General features: G+C 48.7%; 2 protein-coding genes across 9 annotated transcripts in view; one reads left to right on the forward strand and one right to left on the reverse strand.

The window, feature by feature from the left end:
• PSMD13 (proteasome 26S subunit, non-ATPase 13) lies at window positions 1-13,877 on the reverse strand. 3 transcript variants are annotated; one of them, XM_069565301.1, is made up of 13 exons: window positions 13,118-13,877; window positions 11,802-11,880; window positions 6,721-6,755; window positions 6,584-6,639; window positions 6,316-6,359; window positions 6,045-6,131; window positions 5,445-5,616; window positions 2,819-2,898; window positions 2,615-2,740; window positions 2,080-2,142; window positions 1,404-1,484; window positions 1,058-1,174; window positions 1-492 (listed from the first exon to the last, which is right to left on the reverse strand). In XM_069565301.1, exons 1-13 carry the CDS (start codon window positions 13,210-13,212, stop codon window positions 397-399), a joined length of 1,131 nt encoding a protein of 376 aa, XP_069421402.1. In that variant the 5' UTR covers window positions 13,213-13,877; the 3' UTR covers window positions 1-396. The 3 variants fall into 3 exon arrangements, with proteins under 3 accessions (XP_069421402.1, XP_069421401.1, XP_069421403.1); XM_069565300.1 differs by having other exon boundaries at window positions 1-578; window positions 1,020-1,174; window positions 13,118-13,874; XM_069565302.1 differs by lacking the exon at window positions 2,080-2,142 and having other exon boundaries at window positions 13,118-13,874.
• SIRT3 (sirtuin 3) overlaps window positions 13,756-23,309 on the forward strand; it is a 25,078-nt gene continuing 15,524 nt past the window's right edge. For 2 of the 6 annotated variants that reach the window (XM_069565308.1, XM_069565306.1), the window contains exons 1-3: window positions 13,756-13,899; window positions 20,961-21,149; window positions 21,239-21,471. In XM_069565308.1, the coding sequence (XP_069421409.1) occupies window positions 21,103-21,149; window positions 21,239-21,471 (280 nt within the window). In that variant the 5' untranslated portion in view covers window positions 13,756-13,899; window positions 20,961-21,102. Of the gene's footprint in view, window positions 13,900-14,166; window positions 14,338-20,960; window positions 21,150-21,238; window positions 21,472-23,309 lie in introns of those variants that run through there. The other 4 variants (XM_069565304.1, XM_069565307.1, XM_069565305.1 and 1 more) reach the window with 4 other exon arrangements.

Here is a 23,309-nt window from a genome sequence, read left to right on the forward strand (position 1 = left end):
GACAGCGCAAGGCATTTATTACAGAAACATCCTCAAGCTGCACTGGAGAAGCCATTCACGCGTGTGGGTGCAGTGGGGGCCAATGCTGGAACGGGTGCCCTCCACCTACGAGGGGTTTTCTTCCCCATTCCTGGAGGTACCCATACATTCCTGCTGCCTCACCTGAGCCCCAGTGACCCTTCTCCACTGCAGGCTACAGCGGCATCCAGACAGGAGGCTTTTGCCTATGGCTGGCTCCCTCATTAATGACAGTCCTCTGTGACAATCTGCACAGTAAGAACAGTCCATACTCAAAACTGAATCCCACTCCCACCCCCGAGTAAACGCAGGTCTTCTTAGCTGCCTGGATCATCAGCCACGGAACACCTCTCCACACACAGGCTGAGGCCAGGGAGCCTAGGTGAGGATGTCATGGGCCTGGTGTTCCACCAGCATCTCCATGCTCTTCACGTCGGTGCACCAGAACTCCAGGCGGTCCTTCATCCCCTTGATCTGCGTGCAAGCCAGGACACATGCGTGTTAAGGCGCTTGGGCATCGTGGCAGCTGATGGGGCAGTCCTAAATGTCCAGCTAATTCTCTAGGGCAGCATTATTAAAAAGGACATCAGAGCTGGGTGAGCTGGGTGTGTGAGATGGGACTGTCCCCGTCAACTCTTACCAGAAGGACAGTAAGAAAAACTTGCATGAAAGAAAACAGGCAAGAATGGAGGAAATCCAGAGGATTAAATTTCCAGAAAACAGAAGACAGATTAGCTCAAATCACAGATCCAGAAGCATATTTAATCAGAGTACCAATTTTAAGATTAAAAGCCGTCGTTGAGCACAACTAGCGCTGTTATCACAGTAAGCTGTAAATGCAGGGTTCAAATCTCAAGCTTGCATTAAACTAGGTTCTTTGAAAAGCCCTTAGTCCATAGAGCAGTAATTCATTCTCTGAAATCTCTTGTCTAACAATGCTTTATTCCTAAATGGCTCCCATCCAAATGAAACTAAGACAGCACAGATACAACCCCAAACACCCAGAGAGGTGAACTCTGTATTTCAAGCACATTTTTACCTGTTGCAAATCCAACACGCGGGGCTGCACCCAGGTCATGTGAACCCGCTTATCCACCTCATCAATACTGCCTTTCACCAGCCCCACTGAGAGGGCCTTCATCACCAGCAACTCCACCTGTGCATAGAGGGGGCTTGTGTAAGACACTCTGGCGCCAACACGCACATCCCTGTGGACCCCGCCAGCTGTGGAACACGAGGGGAGCATGGCTCAGTGTCTTTGTGGCCCGAGTCTAGGGGCCCAGTGTCTTTGTGGCCCGAGTCTAGGGGTGGTGAGCTCACACAGGGGTCTGCACCCTAGGAGGCAGCTCTGCTGCTGCAGCACCCTGACTGTGAGAGCTGCATACCTCGTCCACGGTGATTTTAGCACTTTTGGCAATTTCTTCAAAAGTGAGTTGCCTATGATTGGCAGGTCGTGTAAAAGTCATCTGGAAAAAATGTTTGTAAGTCAGAGAACTGATAAATATATTTTTGTCAATACTTGCTCCGAAAACATAGACCTTATCAGCACCCCAGATACTAAAATATTCTTAGTATTAGTCACATATCTTAACTCAGACTAAGCTTCCCATTCCTAGACAAGAAGGTGAGACAGGCTTTATGGTTGTTTTCTAGAACAGTCATTACTCATTTCCTGAATGAGTACTCGAGGCTGCCACGTGCCAGGGCTGTGCATGGAACTGGCAACACTGCGGCGACCCAGAAACACAAAGTGCCTCCAGTCCAGAAGCTTACGCTCCAGTGCAGGACCGAGGGCAGGCAGATGAAGAGAGGCCGGCCACAGCTCTTTCAGCACAGATGGACAGGGAATCCCACCCTGAGAAGGGGTCACCGAAGCTAAGGCTCAAACACAAACTAAAAAAGGCAAGTGGTGGCAAAGGAAGAGCAGAGGTGGTTGGGGGGCAGGGTCAGGAGAACCACCACCACCACAGCATGAGCTGAACCCCGAGGGCCCTCAGAGTCTGCAGGGCCGAGGCTCCCGGCAGGGTCTTGGATCGCCAAGCAGGCCCTGGTCTTGCTCACCTCCATCAGGCACAATAGCTGAATTTTCCTGAGAAGCTGGGCTTCATTGGCTGCTAAATCAGGCTGTGAAGCAACGCAACATCAGTTACCTGACCTGGGCTTTGAAATTCTTTCTACAGTTGTCAATAGGGCAAAAAAAAGTGGGCAGGCCCAAACATTTCCCACTTGAGATCACTGAGGGGCCCAAACATTTCCCACTTGAGATCACTGAGGGTCTTTATTAGTTTCAAGTGAACGGAACTTCATTTTTCTCAGGAAATCATTAGGAAAGTGCTTAGCTGAAGACCCAGGGTTTTCTAAGACCAAGAATTTACAGAGTGAGATTTGTGCCGCTGTCACGAGCACCAGGGGGCAGGACCACAAGGTGTATGTTGGCGCTTCAAGAGGACTCTTGGCACAAGCAAAGGCAGGAAGGGTTAGGGTTAGAGAGCAAAGGGACCCCAGGGCCTAGCATGTGGAAGGAAGGTGCTCAATAAACCAACAGACACACGGTGAGCAAGCTCCGCAGGCGCACAGCCAACCCCATGGGACTGACCTGCTGGCCCCAGGCGCTCTTCAGAGTCTGGAATCGCTCTACGTTGCCACTGTTAAAGGCATAGAGGGTGTCGATCAGCCACTGCCGGTCCGTGTCCCTCAGCGACTCCAGCACAGGGTGCATGAGCTGCGAGGACAGACATGGTCAGCTGACAGCACCTCAGCCTCCCCGGGCTCAGGAATCTGTGCCCCCCGGTCCACCTACCAGCTCGCCGAAGTTGAAAACTCCCTCGCCAAGAAGTCCTGCCAGTCCCAGCGTGAAAGCTCTCTCCTGCTGCTCAGACACTATGGCAACAACACACCTCCAGTTACACCCCAGGCCTAAGAATCAGTTCTGTTTTGCTTTAGAAATATCCCATAGAAAATAAACTGTTTTCTGTAACGGCTATATTACAAAGCCCTAACATCAGCTCTTTTGTTTCAAGTACTGGATTGACTCAGGCTGTACCTGGAACCATATATGCACCTTCGGTAGGAAAGGCATTCATTGCTTGTTTTCACCTCACTGTATGTGAATCTACTTGTATGTTCAGTATATCTACTGCCTGGTGGGGTGTGCTCCTCACCCCCCTTGCCTGCTGTGGGAAGCAGCACCATTTCTTATCCAGCTTAGAGCCACCACATTTAGCCTCTTTTGACTAGAATTAACCTACATTTTGTCCCCTTATTTTCTTGACCATATTAGTTGCTTTTTCCAATATAGTTTTCTTGAAATGTAGCAATTAAAACTGCACTAACCATTTTAGGAGCTGCTGATCTCCTTGGCTTCAACAGTATACTGTGAAACAGCTGAAGTATGCTAAAATAGGGTGAAATCTACTTTGTAAACACGCATTTCTTGCACTAACCCCGAAAGACACTGGCCACTTTTCTTCCACCCCCAAATCCTTGGAAGAGTTTTGCAATTTACTGCCCTGATGATGTGATCACTAATCTAGAGCCAGACATCTTGGAATGTGAAGTCAAGTGGGCCTTAGGAAGCATCACTACGAACAAAGCTAGTGGAGGTGATAGAATTCCAGTTGAGCTGTTTCAAATCCTGAAAGATGATGCTGTGAAAGTGCTGCACTCAATATGCCAGCAAGTTTGGAAAACTCAGCAGTGGCCACAGGATTGGAAAAGGTCAGTTTTCACTCCAATCCCAAAGAAAGGGAATGCCAAAGAATGCTCAAACTACCGCACAATTGCACTCATCTCACATGCCAGTAAAGTAATGCTCAAAATTCTCCAAGCCAGGCTTCAGCAATACGTGAACTGTGAACTCCCTGATGTTCAAGCTGGTTTTCGAAAAGGCAGAGGAACCAGAGATCAAATCGCCAACATCCACTGGATCATGGAAAAAGCGAGAGAGTTCCAGAAAAACATCTATTTCTGCTTTATTGACTATGCCAAAGCCTTTGACTGTGTGGATCATAATAAACTGTGGAAAATTCTGAAAAAGATGGGAATACCAGAGCACCTAACCTGCCTCTTGAGAAATCTGTATGCAGGTCAGGAAGCAACAGTTAGAACTGGACATGGAACAACAGACTGGTTCCAAATAGGAAAAGGAGTACGTCAAGGCTGTATATTGTCACCCTGCTTATTTAACTTCTATGCAGAGTACATCATGAGAAACGCTGGACTGGAAGAAACACAAGCTGGAATCAAGATTGCCGGGAGAAATATCAAGAACCTCAGATATGCAGATGACACCACCCTTATGGCAGAAAGTGAAGAGGAACTAAAAAGCCTCTTGATGGAAGTGAAGGACGAGAGTGAAAAAGTTGGGTTAAAGCTCAACATTCAGAAAACAAAGATCATGGCATCTGGTCCCATCACTTCATGGGAAGTAGATGGGGAAACAGTGGAAACAGTGTCAGACTTTATTTTTTTGGGCTCTAAAATCACTGTAGATGGTGACTGCAGCCATGAAATTAAAAGATGCTTACTCCTTGGAAGAAAAGTTATGACCAACCTAGATAGTATATTCAAAAGCAGAGACATTACTTTGCCGACTAAGGTCCGTCTAGTCAAGGCTGTGGTTTTTCCTGTGGTCATGTATGGATGTGAGAGTTGGACTGTGAAGAAGGCTGAGCGCCGAAGAATTGATGCTTTTGAACTGCGGTGTTGGAAAAGACTCTTGAGAGTCCCTTGGACTGCAAGGAGACCCAACCAGTCCATTCTGGAGGAGATCAGCCCTAGGATTTCTTTGGAAGGAATGATGCTAAAGCTGAAACTCCAGTACTTTGGCCACCTCATGCAAAGAGTTGACTCACTGGAAAAGACTCTGATGCTGGGAGGGATTGGGGGCAGGAGGAGAAGGGGACAACCAAGGATGAGATGGCTGGATGAAATCACGGCCTCGATGGGCCTGAGTCTGGGTAAACTCCGGGAGATGGTGATGGACGGGGAGGCCTGGCGTGCTGCGATTCATGGGGTTGCAGAGAGCTGGACACGACTGAGCGACTGAACGGAACGGAACTGAACTGCCCTGGGTGTAGCACTTCCATTTCACATGACAAGAGTCCCAGGCTCAGGGCAGCCACGGTGCCTTGCGGGGGGCCAAGGCATTCACATCACTCCCCCTCTCACTGGCGCAGGCCACAGAAAGGAGCAGTTCCGGAGGAACAGTGAAGCGCCATGAGGGCCAGCCTCACTGCCAGCGACTTAAAGGCTGGAAACAAACGTGGAAACTAAGGCTTGAACAACTCTTCCTGCCACACGGGCTTTCTTCTAGAGGAAATAAACACATTCCGGTAATTTCTGAGATCAGGTGCCTCAGGCATGCCACAGCTCCTAGGCCGTGTGAGCGAGCTCCTCCTGGGACACAGGCCTCTTGGCCGTGTTACCTGGCAGGTCCTTGATGTCAACGCAGCCCAGAAACCGCAGCGCGTCTTTGTAGTAGGCCGCGTGGCTCCCAGTTGTCTGATAGTACTTGCTGGAGAGGTCGTAGAAACGACTGTGAACGGACGTCACCCCAGGGAGGCTGCTGAGCATCTCCTCAACATCTTCGATAGTCTCCTACACACAGGAAGCAAGAATGCTTTCTACCCTAAACGTTTTCCAAGTAACGTGACAAGGCGAAAAGCATAAGCCACAAAGACCGATAAATCTGGCTCCATTAAAATGGAAAACTTCAGTTCGTCCTGTGCGCTCACAGGGAGAGAACTCTGTTTAAGGGTAACAGGCATCGTATCAGCAACTCATTCTTAAGCGGCTTTGAAAAAAAGGTAAATGAACCTACACGCACACACACAGAGCACAGAATGACGGGGCAAAGAGGAGCAATGTGAACAGCACCCTGAGGTGAGGGCAAAGGAGGGTCTTCTGTGCTATTTTTGCAACTTTCCTGTGATTTACAATTATTTAAAACTAAACAAAGAGGAAAATTAGGATTTCCTTCCCCTTCAGTTTTAAACAATGATAAACCGGTACTGTGGCAATCTCACCTTTGTGACTTGCAGGTCACCGATATTCAGCTTCAGAGCTCCAATCGCGGTTTTGCACAGGATCACCGCCTCATCACTACTTTTTACCTAGAGACATCAGAAATGAGGGACCCTCAGAAGTGTGGGCAGTGGAGTAACAGGGAAGGCATCTGTACACTGGCCTAACTTGCTGACTACGAAGACACTGGTCTCCAGAGTTGTGAACAGTGGGCACAGACACAAGCTGTAATTCACGTGTGTTTGAAAAGAGCTGGCTCGAACTTCATTTTACCTTCTCACGAGTCTTTTCCAGAAAACTAAGGGCCACATTAGGATCTAGAAAAGAAAGACCAAAGTCAGGAGCATCAGTACCGGAGTATCCTGTTGTACCTGTAAAGTGCCCATCTTTACAGATGGGATAATCTTTAGGCTTAGACCATAAAATACAAGACTGAGAATTTTATATTATCTATTGAAATCCAAAAGCTCAATTAACTTATACTTTGAGACCGTTTTAATTACCATTAGGATCTGCTCCTTTATGAAACAAAGAGACTCACCAGTCATCTGTCTAACTACATGTAGAATGATTTCTACCAGGGACAAAGGATTCACCCTGAAATAAAAACCCAGTCTTTGAGCGTCAACAAATCAATGTATTCATTTTCAAAAACAAAAGCAAACAGAAGATTTTTACCTGTGTTCAAATTCACTGATGAAGTTTTCATAAAGCTGTGGAACCCAAACACGGAGAGTGATTATAAGATGTCTTTCATTCTGCAAAATCAAGACTTTAGACACTAGCATGATACCCGTCAGACAGCAGGCACTGCATAAGTGTGTGCTGAATAGTAGAAGACCCAAATTGGGGCTTATTAAGCTCACGTAAATGATCACCACTAGGGACTTTCCTGGTGGTCGAGGTATTAAGAATTCACCTTGCAATGCAGGGGTTATGGGTTCAACCTCTGGTTGGGGAACTAAGATCCCACACGCAGCAGAGCAATGGAGCCCATGCGTGGCGACAACCAAGCTTATGCCGCAACTAGAGAGTCTGTGCCCCTCAGCAAAGAGTCTTCATGACCCCAGAAAGATCCTGAGTGCCAGAGCTAAGGCCCGACACAGCCAAATAGACAGATAATTCTAAAATGATCACCAATAAACTACTGAAAAAAGCTAGAGTTTTTTTCTTCCCCTAGCGTTTAGAATTAGAACCTTGTCCCATAAGACTCTCCCAAGGACCAATTCATCTATTTGTCCTCCAAAGTATTCTCTGAATAAAACAGACTATCTGTTTGAAAGGCTCACTAACTAAACAGAGGTCAGAAGGTTGCAGGCTAATTATGTCCCATTATCCAATATCACAGTCATTCAGCAAACACTTGAGCACTTATCGTGACTGTTTACTAAGTACTACAGCACAGAATGTGTAAGATGAAAACTGAACTTCTGAGGAGCTTCTGGCCTCGTGGAGAAGCCAGACTTGCAAGCAAATAAATGACAACACTGTGACTTATAAAGCAAGGAAAAAAAGCACACAGCTGGATTAGCCGATGAGAGAGACTGCAAAGGTTATTTCAGAAACTGATAGTTGAGCTTTGAGGGATGAAGAGCAGTAAGGGGTGGATAAATCTGATGTGGTAGAGGCGGTAGCTGGGACACCATTCCAGACAGGAACAAACATAAGCAAAAGCACCGAAGCAGTAACTGCATTATGTTTCAGAAGCACTTCTGAAGGACACAGAGAAGGGGCCTTGGTCTCTATCCTGAAGTTAAAGCTATCCCAGCAGACATACACAATCACATTTGTATTTTACACACACAGCTGGATGCAAAGGAGATGGGAAGGAAAAGGGCTGAGCAGACAGGCCAGCCGAGGCCACCAGCGGTCATGGCAGGAGCTGCTGCTGCTGCTGCTGAGTCACTTCAGTCGTGTCCGACTCTGTGTGACCCCATAGATGCCAGCCCACCAGGCTCCCCTGTCCCTGGGATTCTCCAGGCAAGAGCACTGGAGTGGGTTGCCATTTCCTTCCCCAATGCATGAAAGTGAAGTTGCTCAGTAGTGCCGAACTCTTAGCGACCCCATGGACTGCAGCCCACCAGGCTCCCCTGTCCCTGGGATTCTCCAGGCAAGAGCACTGGAATGGGCACCACTGCCTTCTCCAACCATGACAGGAGAGAGGGGGGCGAAGGCGGTGAGGGCGACAGAGAGTCTGAGAAACCTGCAAGGAGCCGAGCCAGGCCTGCTCCGCACGGGCAGGTCACACGGGGGAGCTGATGACAACCTCTGCGCTCACAGCTGGGCAACAGGGTGGCAAAGGGAGTGCCCAGTATGGGCAAAGCTGGGAGAGGGAACCTTCAGACAAGTCAGCTTTGGATAAGGAGCGTTGAAGGTTCCTCTGGGTATGAAGACTGAAAGGTGGAAATGTCTGTGAAACAAAATGTGGTGGATATACGTACACAACGGGATATCACTCAGCCTAAACAACGAGAATCCTGCCACCTGTGACAACGCAAATGAACCTTGAGGGCGTTACGTGAAGCAAAGTGAGTCAGAGAAAGACAAGTACTGTTTAACCTCACTTTCACGTGGAACCTAAGACACTAACTCCTACAGAAAGCAGAACGGTGGCTGCCAGAAGCAGGGGCGGAGGTGGCCAACAGGTCAGGGTGCAAACTCCTCTCTGTAAGATAACTAAATCCTGGGGAAGGGAGTGCACAGCACCGTGACGACAGCTAACCGCTCCGCACAGTCGACCTGAAAGTCCCTGGAGAGGAGATCTCACAAGGTCTCATCACAAGGAAAACAAGCCAGTGCCAACGTGAGGCGGTGCGCCACCCAGCCTCACTGTGGTGACCACTCTGCATACATACGTGCATCAGATCATTACACTGGACAGCGTCAACTGAGACAACGCTCAGCTCAGGCGCTCAGTCGTGTTTGACTCTGCAACGCCATGACCTGCAGCACGCCAGGCCTCCCTGTCCATCACCAACTCCCGGAGTCCACCCAAACCCATGTCCATAGGTGCCAATTATTTCTCAATAAAACTCAGGGGGAAAAATGAACCTGTAGCAGCCAGTTAGATATTTATATCAGGCACCTGGCAAGGAGCCAACGTTATAAGATGGCTGTTTCATCACAGACAACTATTTGAAAGATACCTTTATCATTGAGAGGGAGTGTTTCAACTTCTCTGATGTGTTATGATTTACCTAAAAAATTACCTAAGGAAAAAAAAACTCTCTAAGGCAAAAAGTTCACTAAGTCTGGAAAATCAATGTTATTTCTGGTGACTGAAAATTCATCAATACTATTGATGAAATAAATTTATATTAAGCACTAAAATATATAAACTTAAAACTGAATAAAGAATATTAATACAAACAACTTATATTTTTAAGCAGGACAAGAAAAATGACACGTGAGTTTCTTTCTCTGGGCCTCCCCCTCCCCCGCACTGCGCATCTGCATTAGGGCGCCTGCTCCACCATAATCACCAGTTTTTTCCTTTCTTCTCACAATGTAACTGCTTAAATGAAGGGCGTATTTTTCCAGCTCTGTAGTGGTCAAGGTGACTTGCTGCTCTCTTTGTATGACCTCACCTGGTCATGCATCCTTGATGGACTGTATGTAAAATAGCAGTATGTCATTCTGACGTACTACCCTGTGTCTCAAGTATGGATGACTGTGCTTTTGACCGGGGCTTGGTTTCTATCCTAACATGTTGCATAGTTCTCTGAGCTTTCTGAGAGTCTGTCTCCCAGGTTATAATCCTCAATTTGGCTCAAATAAAATCCTCCCTATTCCTTTTTGATTATTAATTTGCATTTTTGTCAACACTATCTATCTGAGAATGATGAGGGCTGGGGCCCAATAATTTTTAAAGGTTTATTTTGTCCAAGGAAATAGTAAACAAATCTACTGACCTAAATATGATGTCACATTCCCAAAAGGCTGAGCAAATATTTTGCTATGAGGTGAAAGTGATTTGAAGATAAGAAACCAAAGAATAGAAATGAGCAATTATGAGTTATCACTCATAATTACCACTATGATATAGAACCTCAGGGAATAAATATTGAGACAGCTGTAATTTATCATTTTTTCACATAATCCAGAAGATAGCATGGCCAGCAAAATCTCCAGGCTACAGAAGATTACAAGTTCCTTTGAGTAGTAAAATGTCAAACCGATAGATAGAAACCACAAGAAAGCCTTAGAAGCCCAGATGGTGGAATGTCAAAGCGGTCAGCTTCACTATAAGAACAATTAAAGCAAACAACCGAAACTATCACAAACTCGCTTTCAGCTCCAGCGCACTTATACACCTCTGATTCATCCAGAGCCCAAGAGAAAGGCGCCGAGGAGGAAGAGTTCAAAGAGTAGTCTCAGATCGGTTCAGTCACTCAGCTCTTTGTGACCCCATGGACTGCAGTAGCTCAGGCTTTCCCGTCCATCACCAACTCCCGGAGTTTGCTGAAACTCACGTTCATCAAGTCAGTAGTCTGCTGCGGCTAAGTCGCTTCAGTCGTGTCCGACTCTGTGCGACCCCACAGACAGCAGCCCACCAGGTTCCCCCGTCCCGGGGGTTCTCCAGGCAAGAACACTGGAGTGGGTTGCCACTTCCTTCTCCAATGCATGAAAGTGAAAAGTGAAAGTGAAGTTGCTCAGTCGTGTCCGACCCTCAGCGACCTCATGGACTGCAGCCTTCCAGGCTCCTCCGTCCATGGGATATTCCAGGCAAGAGTACCGGAGTGGGGTGTCATTGCTTTCTCCGAGTCAGCAGTCTACCAGTAAACAAATCTGGGCAAAGGGAGGGGTTTGTGGGGTGGAAAGCAGGGGATCTGGGAAAGGCTCAGGCAGAGTGTGTTTTCCTGTTGACAAAATTCTACAAGGCTCTATGAGAGGCAGCATGATACTAAGCAGCATTGCATGATACTAAGCCTCCCACTCCCCAGTGAAGCACATCCCCACACTGCCCAGGACACAGTGCTGGGGGAAACAAGCAGTCAGCGGGGGAGAGGGGATGAGGAGAGACGGCAGTTACAACAACTGTCGACAAGCACAGATGTCGACAAGGTTGGGATTCTAGAAGCAGCTAGAATTTCTATGTTTGAGTCTTCTTCTGTCACTAACCAGCTGTGATCTGTGACCAGTCACTGAAGCTGCTGGCGTCTGCCTCTACATGAGGGCCACAGGCCAGCAGCAGTGCTGGTCTACCGATGCTGCTGTGAGCAGCTCAGCTAGCCAGGCGCTCAGGCGCCCGACTCTGCGACCCTATGAACTGCAGCACGCCAGGCCTCCCTCAGCTCAGTCAGTCCAGGCGCTCAGGCGTGTCTGACTCTGCGGCCCCACGAACCGCAGCACGCCAGGCCTCCCTCAGCTCAGTCAGTCCAGGTGCTCAGGCGTGTCTGACTCTGCGGCCCCACGAACCGCAGCACGCCAGGCCTCCCTCAGCTCAGTCAGTCCAGGCGCTCAGTCGTGTCTGACTCTGCGACCCCACGAACTACAGCACGCCAGGCCTCCCTGTCCACCACCAACTCCCGGAGTTTATTCAGACTCGTGTCCATCGAGTCAGTGATGCCATCCAGCCATCTCATCCTCGGTCGTCCCCTTAGATAATAAATGTGTAAAGCACTCAGAATGGTACCTGACATAAAGTGATTGCTGAGTAGACTTATGTAAATATATATATAACTGAGAAGTCCACCTTTTATTTTTAAAAGTACCTGAGCATATCTAAATACTGTGACACAGCATGGCAAATCACTTACCTTAATGAGACCATCTCCTTGGGCAAAGCAGGGGTCTTGCACAAAATCAAGCACCTGAAGTGTCAGCTGATGCCACAGCCTGAAAGACACAAGACTCTGAAGACCTGTGACCCAACACCAGCCACAGACACCTTCACCTGCGATGGTCCTATCAAATAACAAGCACGCATCATCTCTAATGTTTAACACAAGAAAGCTAAAGCAGATGCTTTCTAAAGCTTAGTTCTTTCCCTGTCTCTGCCACTCAATGGTTATGTCACTGAGAGATCACTCTCTTTTCTCAGCTATAAATGGAGAACATCTTTCTAGATTACCTCAAAGGGTTACTGCAAGGCTCGACTGGAAACAAGGAGTTTGGAATCACATGTACGGAATTTGAAATTCTGGCTCTTCTACTTATTAGCTGACTACCTCAGGGAAGGAGCTTAAACTGGGCATCAATTTCCTCATTTATGAACAGAATGAAGGACTGAACGAGCTAATACAGAACATCTCTAGAACAATGACACAGCGCATTTGAAACCAAAGGCTAATTTTTAAGAATGCAAGTAAAATGGATGAAAAGCACAAAGGGCTACACAAGCAATTATTTGCCAAAAACTAAGATTTTTCTCCCTCAAAATCTGCTAATAGCAGAAGGCTGCTATCATCAAAACACATATTGAATATCCATGAAAAGACTCAATGCTAAAAGCTAAGGTTGTTAACAGGGGAGTATTACAAGAGCTGTGTTTCCCTGTGAAAAATCACTAACCCGCTGCTAACATTTTATTCTATTCATTTAAAAAGACGTGGTTGTTTAGCAACTGATACTGTTCTGAAATTCATCCTGGTTCTAAACAAACCGTACTCTAAGATCTTTCTAGGTGCACAAAGCCCAGTGCGAAGTGCAATGGAACGCAGGGGCGAAGGGGCTGCACGCCAGCAACCACTAGCAACTAGCGGCAGAATCCACAGAGGAAAAAAATGCCCTGGTCTCTGGTTGGTCTCGTTTCTCCAGACTTCTGAGAAAAGTAACAGTAGGTTATGACAAGGCTAACTATAAGACATCGGTATCTGTTCAGTCACAGGTCCAGAAGGCAGCGAACGCTAGATCCCAAAACCCAGTCTGGCTCTCCTCAGCCCTGCGAGATGTCACCCTTTTCCCTCCTCGGTCCTGCCTTCCGGGTCCCTCAGCACCCCTTCTCTGTCTAGCTTGTCCCCATTCAATCCACACGGGTCCGAGCGCCCTCAGTCCACCAAGATCCAGGCCCACCCCGTCCCCCCTGTCGCTCTCCTATTCCAGGAGGCCCACGGCCCTAAGGCTCGGCGCTCACTTCTTGGTGTAGAGCTCCTCCAAACGGTGCCACACGGCGGCCTGGCCGGGCCCGGAGCTCTGACTCTGTTGTAAGAAGCCGGATACGTCCTTCATGACTGCAGGAACAACCGGGGAAAGCAGTATCGCGGCGATGCCAGGGCGCGGAGGAGGCCGCCGGAAGTGCTCACTCACTTCCGGCGCTGCGTCACGCGAGGCAAGCTGGGAGCACTATGCTCAGCTTTAGGCGCCGGCTGGTTGTCATAGTAACCGCGCCTCTTGGCTTTGGACCCAGGTCTCTCCAGGGTTTGTAACGGATTTCCCCTCGGAGCTGGCCGTGCTACTGAGGCATTGAAGAGTACGGGCGCCTCGGTCGAGCTGGCTTTGTGACCTTTGTGACGCAATGTTCTTGATTCAAGTCGGGTTAACAATACCACCTTCCTAGTAGGGGCTTGCGAGGACTAAGTATAAATATGATGCCTGACCACAAAAAGCGTCCCCCAAACTGTCAGTTCTCATCTCCATCTCAACAGAAAAAAGCTGAGAGCGAGGGTAGAGAAATGCAGGTTCCAGGTTTGGTCTTGGGAACCAGAGGCGGGAACTCAACAGAATAGGAAACCGCCCCCACCTGACGTCCACCTCCACCTGGGCTGCTGGGACGGGGAAAGAGAACGTGAGGCTAGGGTAAGGGCTCGCGAAGACCTGGCGAAGGTGCGCTTGGAGGGGCGGGACAAGCTGAGCGGGACGGCCAGGAAGGACGCGCAGGAAAGACGCACAGGGGCGGGGAAAGAGCGTGAGGCTAAGGTAGGGGCGCGCTCGGGGGGGCGGGTCGCGCTCGCGGGGGGGCGGGTCGCGCTCGCGGGGGGGCCGGGTCGCGCTCGCGGTGGGGCCGGGTCGCGCTCGCGGGGGGGCGGGTCGCGCTCGCGGGGGGGCCGGGGCGCGCTCGCGGGGGGGGCGGGGCGCGCTCGCGGGGGGGGCGGGGCGCGCTCGCGGGGGGGGCGGGGCGCGCTCGCGGGGGGGGCGGGGCGCGCTCGCGGGGGGGGCGGGGCGCGCTCGCGGGGGGGGCGGGGCGCGCTCGCGGGGGGGGCGGGGCGCGCTCGCGGGGGGCGGGGCGCGCACGGGACCCCTGGGCACCTGACATTGCGCGCTGCGGAGGAGAATGGCGCTGTTTCCTTGTTCAGCTGTTCCAGCCCTCAGGTTCTGGGGCCTGCGAGGTGCGCGGGCGTGGACCCGCTGGCCTCGGTTCGTTCCGGGCGGGGGCGGCTGTGGTGCCGGGCGGGGCCCAGGGAGGAGACCAACCCCCTCAGGCGAGCAGGGATGTCAGGCTTCCCCCTGCGTGGTCAGCGGGACGATTGGAGAAGCTGAAAATGGCAAGTCGTGGCTCAGGCGGCTCTGAAGGGCGTTCTGGAGTCCCGATGGCAACGGTTTCTCGTTTCTTCCCAAGGGTATTTTGGACGTGTGTAAACAACACTTAATGTTCATTCTTGACACCCGGCCCCCGTTTTAGTTAGATTCTGTTCTGTACCTCCCTTTTTTTTTTTTCCCCCCACTTAACGTGTTTTGGAGTTACTTCCATTCTAAACTTAAATGCTTTCTCAGTCTTTTATGCTAGTCTGTAGAATTCCATTCTTTGGACGTTTCATACTTAATTTAACCAGTCTCGTGTTGAAAATGTTTCTAATCTTTGGTTATTAGAAATAGTGCTGTGTTGAATAACCTTGTTCGTACTCCACCTTTTGGATAAATCTCTAGTAGTGGAAGTCCTGTGTCTACATTTTATTGCCCCACATAAACGTTGTGCAATGAATACTCCCACCAGCATATGTTCATACCCTTACTGAGGTTCATACACAGTAACTGCACATTTTGAATCCTTGTCTAGAAATCCGGCGTACAAGTGGAAAAATCTTAAGACCATAGTTGTTAATCACAGTTGTTAGGAAACTAACTTCATGCCCAGTAATGGACAAATATTTCAGTAAATAATGGTACATTCACTTAATGCCTTCTTACACAACTACCAGAAATACTGGATTTTAATAAAGAGATACCAAGGAGGAGTCTTTCTTTCATCCAGGAAACTTTTGTTGGACTTATCATCCACCAGACTGTTCCAGGTGCAGTGATGGAGCAGGGGTCAAATTGTTGCCTCCATGGAGCTTATTTCAGTTTCAGAATCTGCAGGCAGTTGTGTGGTTGGGGCATGGCTAAATAGTGAGCTTATCAATCAGTAAGCCCTTGCTACCACTTGCGGCCCAGACTGGAGGCCTGACGGCCCGTGGAGAGCAGCGTGCTTGCGTAGGCTGTCTCCGGTTTGGAATTTCTGCCTTTCGAGCTTGTGTCTTAGGGGCTCCTGATTGAAAGTGCCCTTTGTCTCCGTTTTCCAAGCAGTGTCTGTGCTTGCTCCTCAGCTTACCCCTGCTCTCAGTAAATCTCATTCCATGTAGCATTTGCTTTAAGTCCTACACCTTCAGTATTTTCTAGATGTTTGGCAGAATTCTGTCTATGTGTTTTTCAGTGACAGACGGTTCACTTGTGTAAACGAAAAGTCCACATTGAGTACCCTGAGTGTTACCTTGCACTCCAGTAGGCACTCGGCAATGGGTTTTATTTCAATACCAGCGAGCAGCTTTTCAGTTTTCCACAGACGCCAACCGGATGTCAGATGTAACTGAATTCTGACTCTGTCATCCTGGAGACAGCACCAGATTCCACAGGTTAAGGGCGGTTAACCTCACTTCAGCCACTGATCCAGGTCCACTGTGCTTCTGACCAGCTGACTACAGAGTGGAGCTGCCCATGACCCTTCCTCTGATGTGATTAATCTACAGCCGCTCACAGAGTTCAAGAAACCGGTTCCCTGAGTAGATTGCTAGTTTATTATAAAGGATATTAAAAAGTATGAATGAACAGCCAGATAAAGAGACGCCCAGGCTGAGGTCTGGGAGAGCTCCAAATGCAGGAGCTTCTGTCCCCGTGGGGTTTGGGGCCTGGCCCGTGGAAGCCTTCTGAACCACTTGCTTTTGGGTTTTCATGGAGATTCCAACCCTCTAATTGTGGTTGGTTTCCTTGGCAACCATACCCCATCCTTAGGGGATTTCCAGTAATCACCTCATTAGCATAAACAGCATAGTTGTAAGAGGCTTGTTATGAATAACAGGACACTCATTTCACTTCAGAGCTCTGAAGGGATTTCAGGGCCTGAGGCCAAAAGACCAAATACTGTAACAGAAGGTGTTCCCATTGCTCTTAGGAAATTCTAAGGGTTCTGGGACTAAGACCGAAAGTATGTATTGTTAGATATAGTCAAAGCTATGTTTTTTCCAGTAGTTGTATATGGATGTGAGAGTTGGACTATAAAGAAAGCTGACCGCCGAAGAATTGATGCTTTTGAACTGTTTTGGAGAAGATTCTTGAGCATCCCTTGGACTGCAAAGAGATCCAAAGTCAATCCTGAAGGAAGTCAGTCCTGAATATTCATTGGAAGGACTGATGCTGAAGCTGAAACTCCAATACTTTGGCTACCTGATGTGAAGAATTGACTCACTGGAAAAGACTGATGCTGGAAAATATTGAAGGCAGGAGTAGAAAGGGTAGACAGAGGATGAGATGGTTGGATGGCGTCGCTGACTTGATGGACATGAGTTTGAGCAAGCCCTGGGAGTTGGTGATGAACAGGGAAGCCTGGCATGCTGCAGTCCATGGGGTTGCAAAGAGTCAGACAGGACTGAGCGACTGAACTGAACTGAATATATATATAATTCTCTACTTTGTCAACAACAACAAAAAATTCTAAATCACAGTATCAGAACTTTCCTCTCATTCCTTTTGTATTTCCCATAATTTTCATTTAGAAGGAGCACAGAAATGTTTGGCTGAGGACCTTAGGTGAACAGATGTTCTCGACGCTATGTGAAGTGGACATTTAATAGCTGTGGTTGTAGCCAGAGCCATCTTTTTCCTTCCTAACTATGGTTTTCAGAAACCAAATGGAAAACCCCATTGGAGAGTTCACTGATGTGCACTCAGGAGAGCTGCCTTGTCTGGTGCTTTTATGGAAGACTTGGGTGGAGGAGAACTTTCTTCAGAATCTGGGGGCATCTCTGGAAGAGCATGGGGAGGAGTGGGAAAGCATTGTTTCCCTGCTGTGTTTCCTGTACCTTCTGCTGGGAGATTTACAGCTGTGGATTTTTTCAAAAGACTGTTGGAATCATCTCTGGCTCTGTTGCTTTTGGCTTCGGCAGCCAAGGCTCAGGGTGCTTGAGTGACTTAATGAAGCAGTGGTGACTAGGGCTCTGACTCCCCCTTTGGTGCCTTCAGCCCTGCCTTCCCTTGCCAGTTTCTCTTTCTCATTACATACTTTTCTGAGGCCTGTTCTTTGGAAGCCAAGACGATGGTCTGCCAGGAGAGGCATTGCAGGTGGACTGAGTGGCCAGTGAGCCCCTGAGCTGCACTGTCCTTGGCCCCGGACTGTGAGAGGCAGCTGTGCAGTGTGCCCTCAGGAGGGAGGGTGACAGGCACCCTAATGGGAAGAAGGGGAGCCAGTACTGTCACTCTTCAGAGGAGGGCGAAGGTGCCTTCTTACTGGACTGAGCAGTGGCTTCATGAAGGAGGTGGCCTTGGCTCTGGGAGACTCTAGACATGCTGAGGGGCAAAAGGAGATGGGTTTAGAGTGAGTACAGAACCAGGAAAGGAGAGGTCCATGAGGGAGTGGTGGGCCTGAAACTGTCACTGTAGGGGGGTGTGTGGTGCTAAGATGCTCTGGTGCTGTGGGATCCGAGGGCATCAGGGAGAACCTCAGCAGCAGGGTGTAAGCAGGTGAGTGTGCAGATTGTGCAGGAGCAAAGGAAAACCAGAGGCAATGGGCAAACTGAGCTCGGACCACACTCCTGGAAGATAGGCTCTGGGTCGTCCTGACCTGTATCTGAAGATGTGCTTTTAGAGTGCTTATTTCTTACCTGTATCACAAATGAGTAAAATAAATACTCTGTTTCCTCTTTTTGCGTTTGTATTCACTTTAGATTTATCCATCATTTGGGGTGGGTTTTCGTTTCAGTTTGTTTGATCTCTTCCTGTCAGGAAGGGGTCTATACCGAGGGCCGAAGTCCTAGCTGTGGGGCGTCGGGGCCTTCTGGAAGATGGGCATGGTGGCTGCCAGCCTTCGGGTGAGAGGCAGGCGCTCTGTGCAGTGGGGCTGGCCGTCTTGAACTCTGCACAGGCTGCCAGCATGCTGCCAGCCGGTGATGAAGTTGTGTAGCTCAGGCAGATGCCGAATGAGGCCCCGAGAGCAGATCGGGAAGCCCAGAGCCTTGAGGCCCACCCCGGGCTCTGCCCGTGTGCCCGTGGCCGCGCACTTGCTTCAGGTGGACGCCTTCAGGGGCTGCTCCTGTCGTGCAGTTTGTGTTGTCTGTCTTCTTTCTGGTGCTTCCTGGCTGTGGAGCCTCTTGCTGAGTCCTGCTGCCTGTCCGGAGCAAGCCTGTGGCATCCTTATTGTGTGTCTCGCTCCTTTTTTCTTGTGGAAGACCATCTCATACTCCAAACAGTCAGTATTGTGAGAGTCTCAGCTCCTGGCTTCTGCAGATGACCTGAGACTCCTGGAGTTTTGCAGGGTGACCCTCCACTCCAGTTGGCTCCTGCCTTGCCTGGGTTGTATCATATGTTTGGCTGCTATATAAAATGAGCAGCCTCCTGAATGGTTGTGAACATAGCAGATGGAGTCTCTGCAGCAGTTTGAATCCCTTAGTGTCAGGATATGAGTGTTCCTTTTTGGAATGGTGTCTTGAACCTACTTAATGAACATCCTGTTAATATTTGGCAAAGATGGGTGCAGTAAAGGACAGAAATGGTATGGACCTAACAGAAACAGAAAACATTAAGTAGAGGTGGCAAGAATACACAGAAGAACTATATGGAAAAGATCTTCATGATCCAGATGACCACGATGCTGTGATCACTCACCTAGAGCCAGACATCCTGGAATGTGAAGTCAAGTGGGCCTTAGGAAGCATCACTAAGAACAAACCTAGTGGTAGGTGATGGAACTCCAGTGGAACCATTTCAAATCCTAAAAGATGATGCTGTGAAAGTGCTTCACTCAAAATACCAGCAAATTTGAAAAACTCAGCAGTGGCCACAGGACTGGAAAAGGTCAGTTTTCATTCCAATCCCAAAGAAAGGCAGTGCCAAAGAATGTTCAAACTACCGCACAGTTGCACTCATCGCACATGCTAGCAAAGGGATGCTCAAAATTCTCCAAGCCAGGCTTCAACAGTACGTGAAATGTGAACTTCCAGATGTTCAAGCTGGATTTAGAGAAGGCAGAGGAACCAAACTGGTTTGATCATCATCGAAAAAGCAAGAGAGTTCCAGAAAAACATTTACTTCTACTTTATGCCAAAGCCTTTGACTGTGTGGATCACAACAAACTTGTAGAAAATTCTTAAAGAAATGGAAATACCAGACCACCTTACCTGCCTCCTGAGAAATCTGTATGCAGGTCAAGAAGCAACAGTTAGAACTGGACATGGAACAACAGACTGGTTCCAAATTGGGAAAGGAGTACGACAAGGCTGTATATTGTCACCCTGCTTATTTAACTTATGTGCAGAGTACATCATGTGAAATGTCAGGCTGGATGAAACTCAAGGTGGAATCAGGATTGCCGGGAGAAATATCAATAATCTCAGATATGCAGATGATACCACCCTTATGGCAGAAAGGGAAGAAGAAATAAAGAGCCTCTTGATGAAAGTGAAAGAGGAGAGTGAAAAAAGTTGGCTTAAAGCTCAACATTCAGAAAACTAAGATCATGGCATCTGGTCCCATCACTTAATAGCAAATAGATGGGGAAACAATGGAAACAGTGAGAGACTTTATCTTTTGCGGGGCTCCAAAATCACTTCAGATGGTGACTGCAGCCATGAAATTAAAAGACATTTGTTCCTTGGAAGAAAAGTTATGACCAACCTAGACAGCATATTAAAAAGCAGAGATGTTACTTTGCCAACAAAGGTCTGTCTAGTCAAAGCTATGGTTTTTCCAGTAGTCATGTTTGGATGTGAGAGTTGAACTATAAAGAAAGCTGAGTGCCAAAGAATTGATGCTTTTGAACTGTGGTGTTGGAGAAGACTCTTGAGAGTCCCTTGGACTGCAAAGAGATCCAGCCAGTTCAATCCTAAAGGAAATCAGTCCTGAGTATTCACTGGAAGGACTGATGCTGTAGCTGAAACTCCAATACTATGGCCACCTGATGCGAAGAACTGACTCATTTGAAAAGACCCTGATGCTGGGAAAGATTGAAGGCGGGAGGGGAAGGGGATGACAGAGGATGAGATGGTTGATTGGCATCACCGACTCAATAGACATGAGTTTGAGCAAGCTCCAGGAGTTGGTGATGGACAGGGAAGCCTGGAGTGCTGCAGTCGATGGGGTCACAAAAAGTCGGACACGACTGAGCGACTCAACTGAACTGAATATTTGGCAAAAAGTCTGAGATGTTTAATTTGCTTTAAATGTCACTGAGTATTTATCACATCCTTTCTATGTTAGGGTGTTTGGCTCTGCAGAGAGCATCCCCAAGTTGTCTTGGCTCTAGCTTGAGCCTTCACCAGCTTTCGATAACAGGAATTGTGAAATGATACTTTCCTGAATTGCACAGTCCCCATTAACCTGAAATTTCTGCCCCCAAATAGATTTTGATTTCGGAGTTTCTGTGTTATCCATGATAAAAAAGATGGTCGTGTGTGGGGCGGGAAGGCAGCGTGGTCACTCTTGGTGGTGGGGTTGGTGGAAGGCAGACACTGCCCATTCTTGCTGGCGTCAGCTCGGCTGTCAGCAGTTGCCTGGCTGTTCTCCTTTTCTGTCAGTATTCCAGGTGGAGGATGGTCCGTATCTTGTTTTGCTGGTGCCTCAAGTGACACTGGAGGTGGAGGCCACGGTCAGAAGAAGTTTCTCCTGCAGGACATCGCTGAGCTGATTAAGACCAGAGCCTGCCAGAGGGTGGTGGTCATGGTGGGGGCCGGCATCAGCACGCCCAGCGGTATCCCAGACTTCAGGTGCCTTGCGCTCCCAGAGCTCGTCCCACAGCTCCCCCCACTCCCTGCTGTCTCTTGAAGGGCTCAGAGCCTCTCGCTTCTCTCCGCAGGTCTCCAGGGGTTGGCTACTACAGCATCCTCCAGCAGTACAAGCTCCCCTACCCTGAGGCCATTTTTGAGCTCTCATTTTTCTTTCATGACCCCAAGCCATTTTTCACTTTCGCCAAGAAGCTGTACCCTGGGAACTATAGGCCCAATGCCACTCACTACTTCCTCCGGCTGCTGCATGAGAAGGGGCTGCTTCTGCGGCTCTACACACAGAACATCGACGGGCTCGAGAGAGGTGAGCCTCTGTCCTGCTCCGCACTCCTCTGCTCCTGCAGGGAAGGCTCAGGGGCCTGTTTCTGGGTAGGGCTGAGGCCTAGTGCTTATTTCCCATCCTTGTGGCTGATTTTGACCCAAGAAGTTTTGCCATTATCTTCACCAAAAATGTCCTCTTTGTGTTTTAAGTATCACTGTTAGGACCTCGTTGGCAGACCCATTTTCTAGGTTGTGAGTTTGCGATAGAGCTAAAGTTGACATTGGGAGCTTCTGGTTTTATTGATCTGATGGCTTTCCTTTTTCAGGTTTTCATTATGGAATTTTTTGAGCACACAGTGAGAGGAATGTGATGAACACTCATGGCCTCATTATCTCATCACGGCCAGTCCTGTTTAACCTATGTCCTACCCGCATCTTCTCTCACCCCTGAGTATTTTGAAGCAAATCCCTCTCATCATAAATTTAATCTGTAAATCCACAATGGATATCTTTAGAAGGTAAAGCCTTCTAAAACACAGCCGTGATATCATTATCACAGAAAGAAATCACTAACAGTTCCTTAATATCAAATTCATTGTGGTGATTTCTTGACTGTACCTAGCTGATGGCCACGCGGAGTGACTCATGGGTCATGCTGACCTCTGGCCGTGCACTCTGGAGAAGCAGTTGCTGGGCCGTCTCCTTTCTGCAGGTGCTGATGGGCAGCTCTCAGCAAGCCAGCAGCAGCTCAGCCAGGCTACAGATGTCTTGTGAATTGAAAAAATGAGCTGTCTCAACTCCAGGAAAATGTTTACTTGCTAGAAGGACTCTACAACTGGGAGCCGCATAGGCAGCAGTGAACACCCCATGGGGATGACCCCTTTCCTGGAGTGCAGCAGCGCAGGCTCGTGGGGAGCGGGAGTATGCGGCTGTGACCTCCACATGTGCAGAGTGGGGACGGTGGGGAACATGGCCACGAGGGCCAGGTCTTCATACCCGTGGCCTTCCAGAGCTCATGGTGGCAACAGCACTGGCACGATAAGTCACCTGTTGTTTGTTTTTGCACAGGTTTTTGGAAGTGTATTTATCTTAGCAGTATTTTCTTACTCTTGGTGTCTGTAGCATAGAAAATGTTTTTCTTGGTGTTGGGTGTAATTTGATCTAGACTTACGTCAAATGTTTTTCTACTGTGTTTTCACAGGCTTTTTTTTTTCTTTTGCTATTCATTAATTAAAAAAATTTCCATACATTAACATGAATCAGCCACAGGTATATATGCATCTCCTCCCTCTTGAACCTGCCCCCTACCTCCGGCCCCTGTAGGTTGCCACGGACACCGGGCTGAGCTCCCGGAGTCACCCAGCAGATTCTCACGGGCTGTCTAGGTCCCAGTTGCGGTGGATGTGCTGCCGTGCCACTGTCTCCATCTGCCCCTCCCTCTCCTCCTCACCCCCTGTCCATAAGTCTGTTCTTTATGTCTGCATCTCCACTGCTGCCCTGTACATAGGCTCATCAGTACTATCTTTCTGGGTTCCACGTACATGCATTGATGTACGATATTTGTTTTTCTCTTCCTGATTTACTTCACTCTGTATAAAGGCTCTAGGTCCATCCCCCTCATTAGCACTGACTCGAACACATTCCTTTTTAGAGCTGATATCCCACTGTAGACATGGACCACAGCTGCTTTATCTGGTCGTCGGTCGGTGCACGTCTGGGCTGCTTCCGTGTCCTAGTTGTTTGTAGATAGTGCTGCAGTGAACACTGAGGTGCTCGTGTCTTTTCCAGTTACAGTTTTCTCAGAGTTTATGCCCAGTAGTGGGGCTGTTGGGTCATATGGTAGTTTTATTCATAGTTTTTTAGGAATCTCCATATTGTTTT

Source organism: Ovis canadensis, chromosome 21 (genome assembly GCF_042477335.2).
Source record: "Ovis canadensis isolate MfBH-ARS-UI-01 breed Bighorn chromosome 21, ARS-UI_OviCan_v2, whole genome shotgun sequence".
Taxonomy (NCBI): Eukaryota; Metazoa; Chordata; class Mammalia; order Artiodactyla; family Bovidae; genus Ovis; species Ovis canadensis.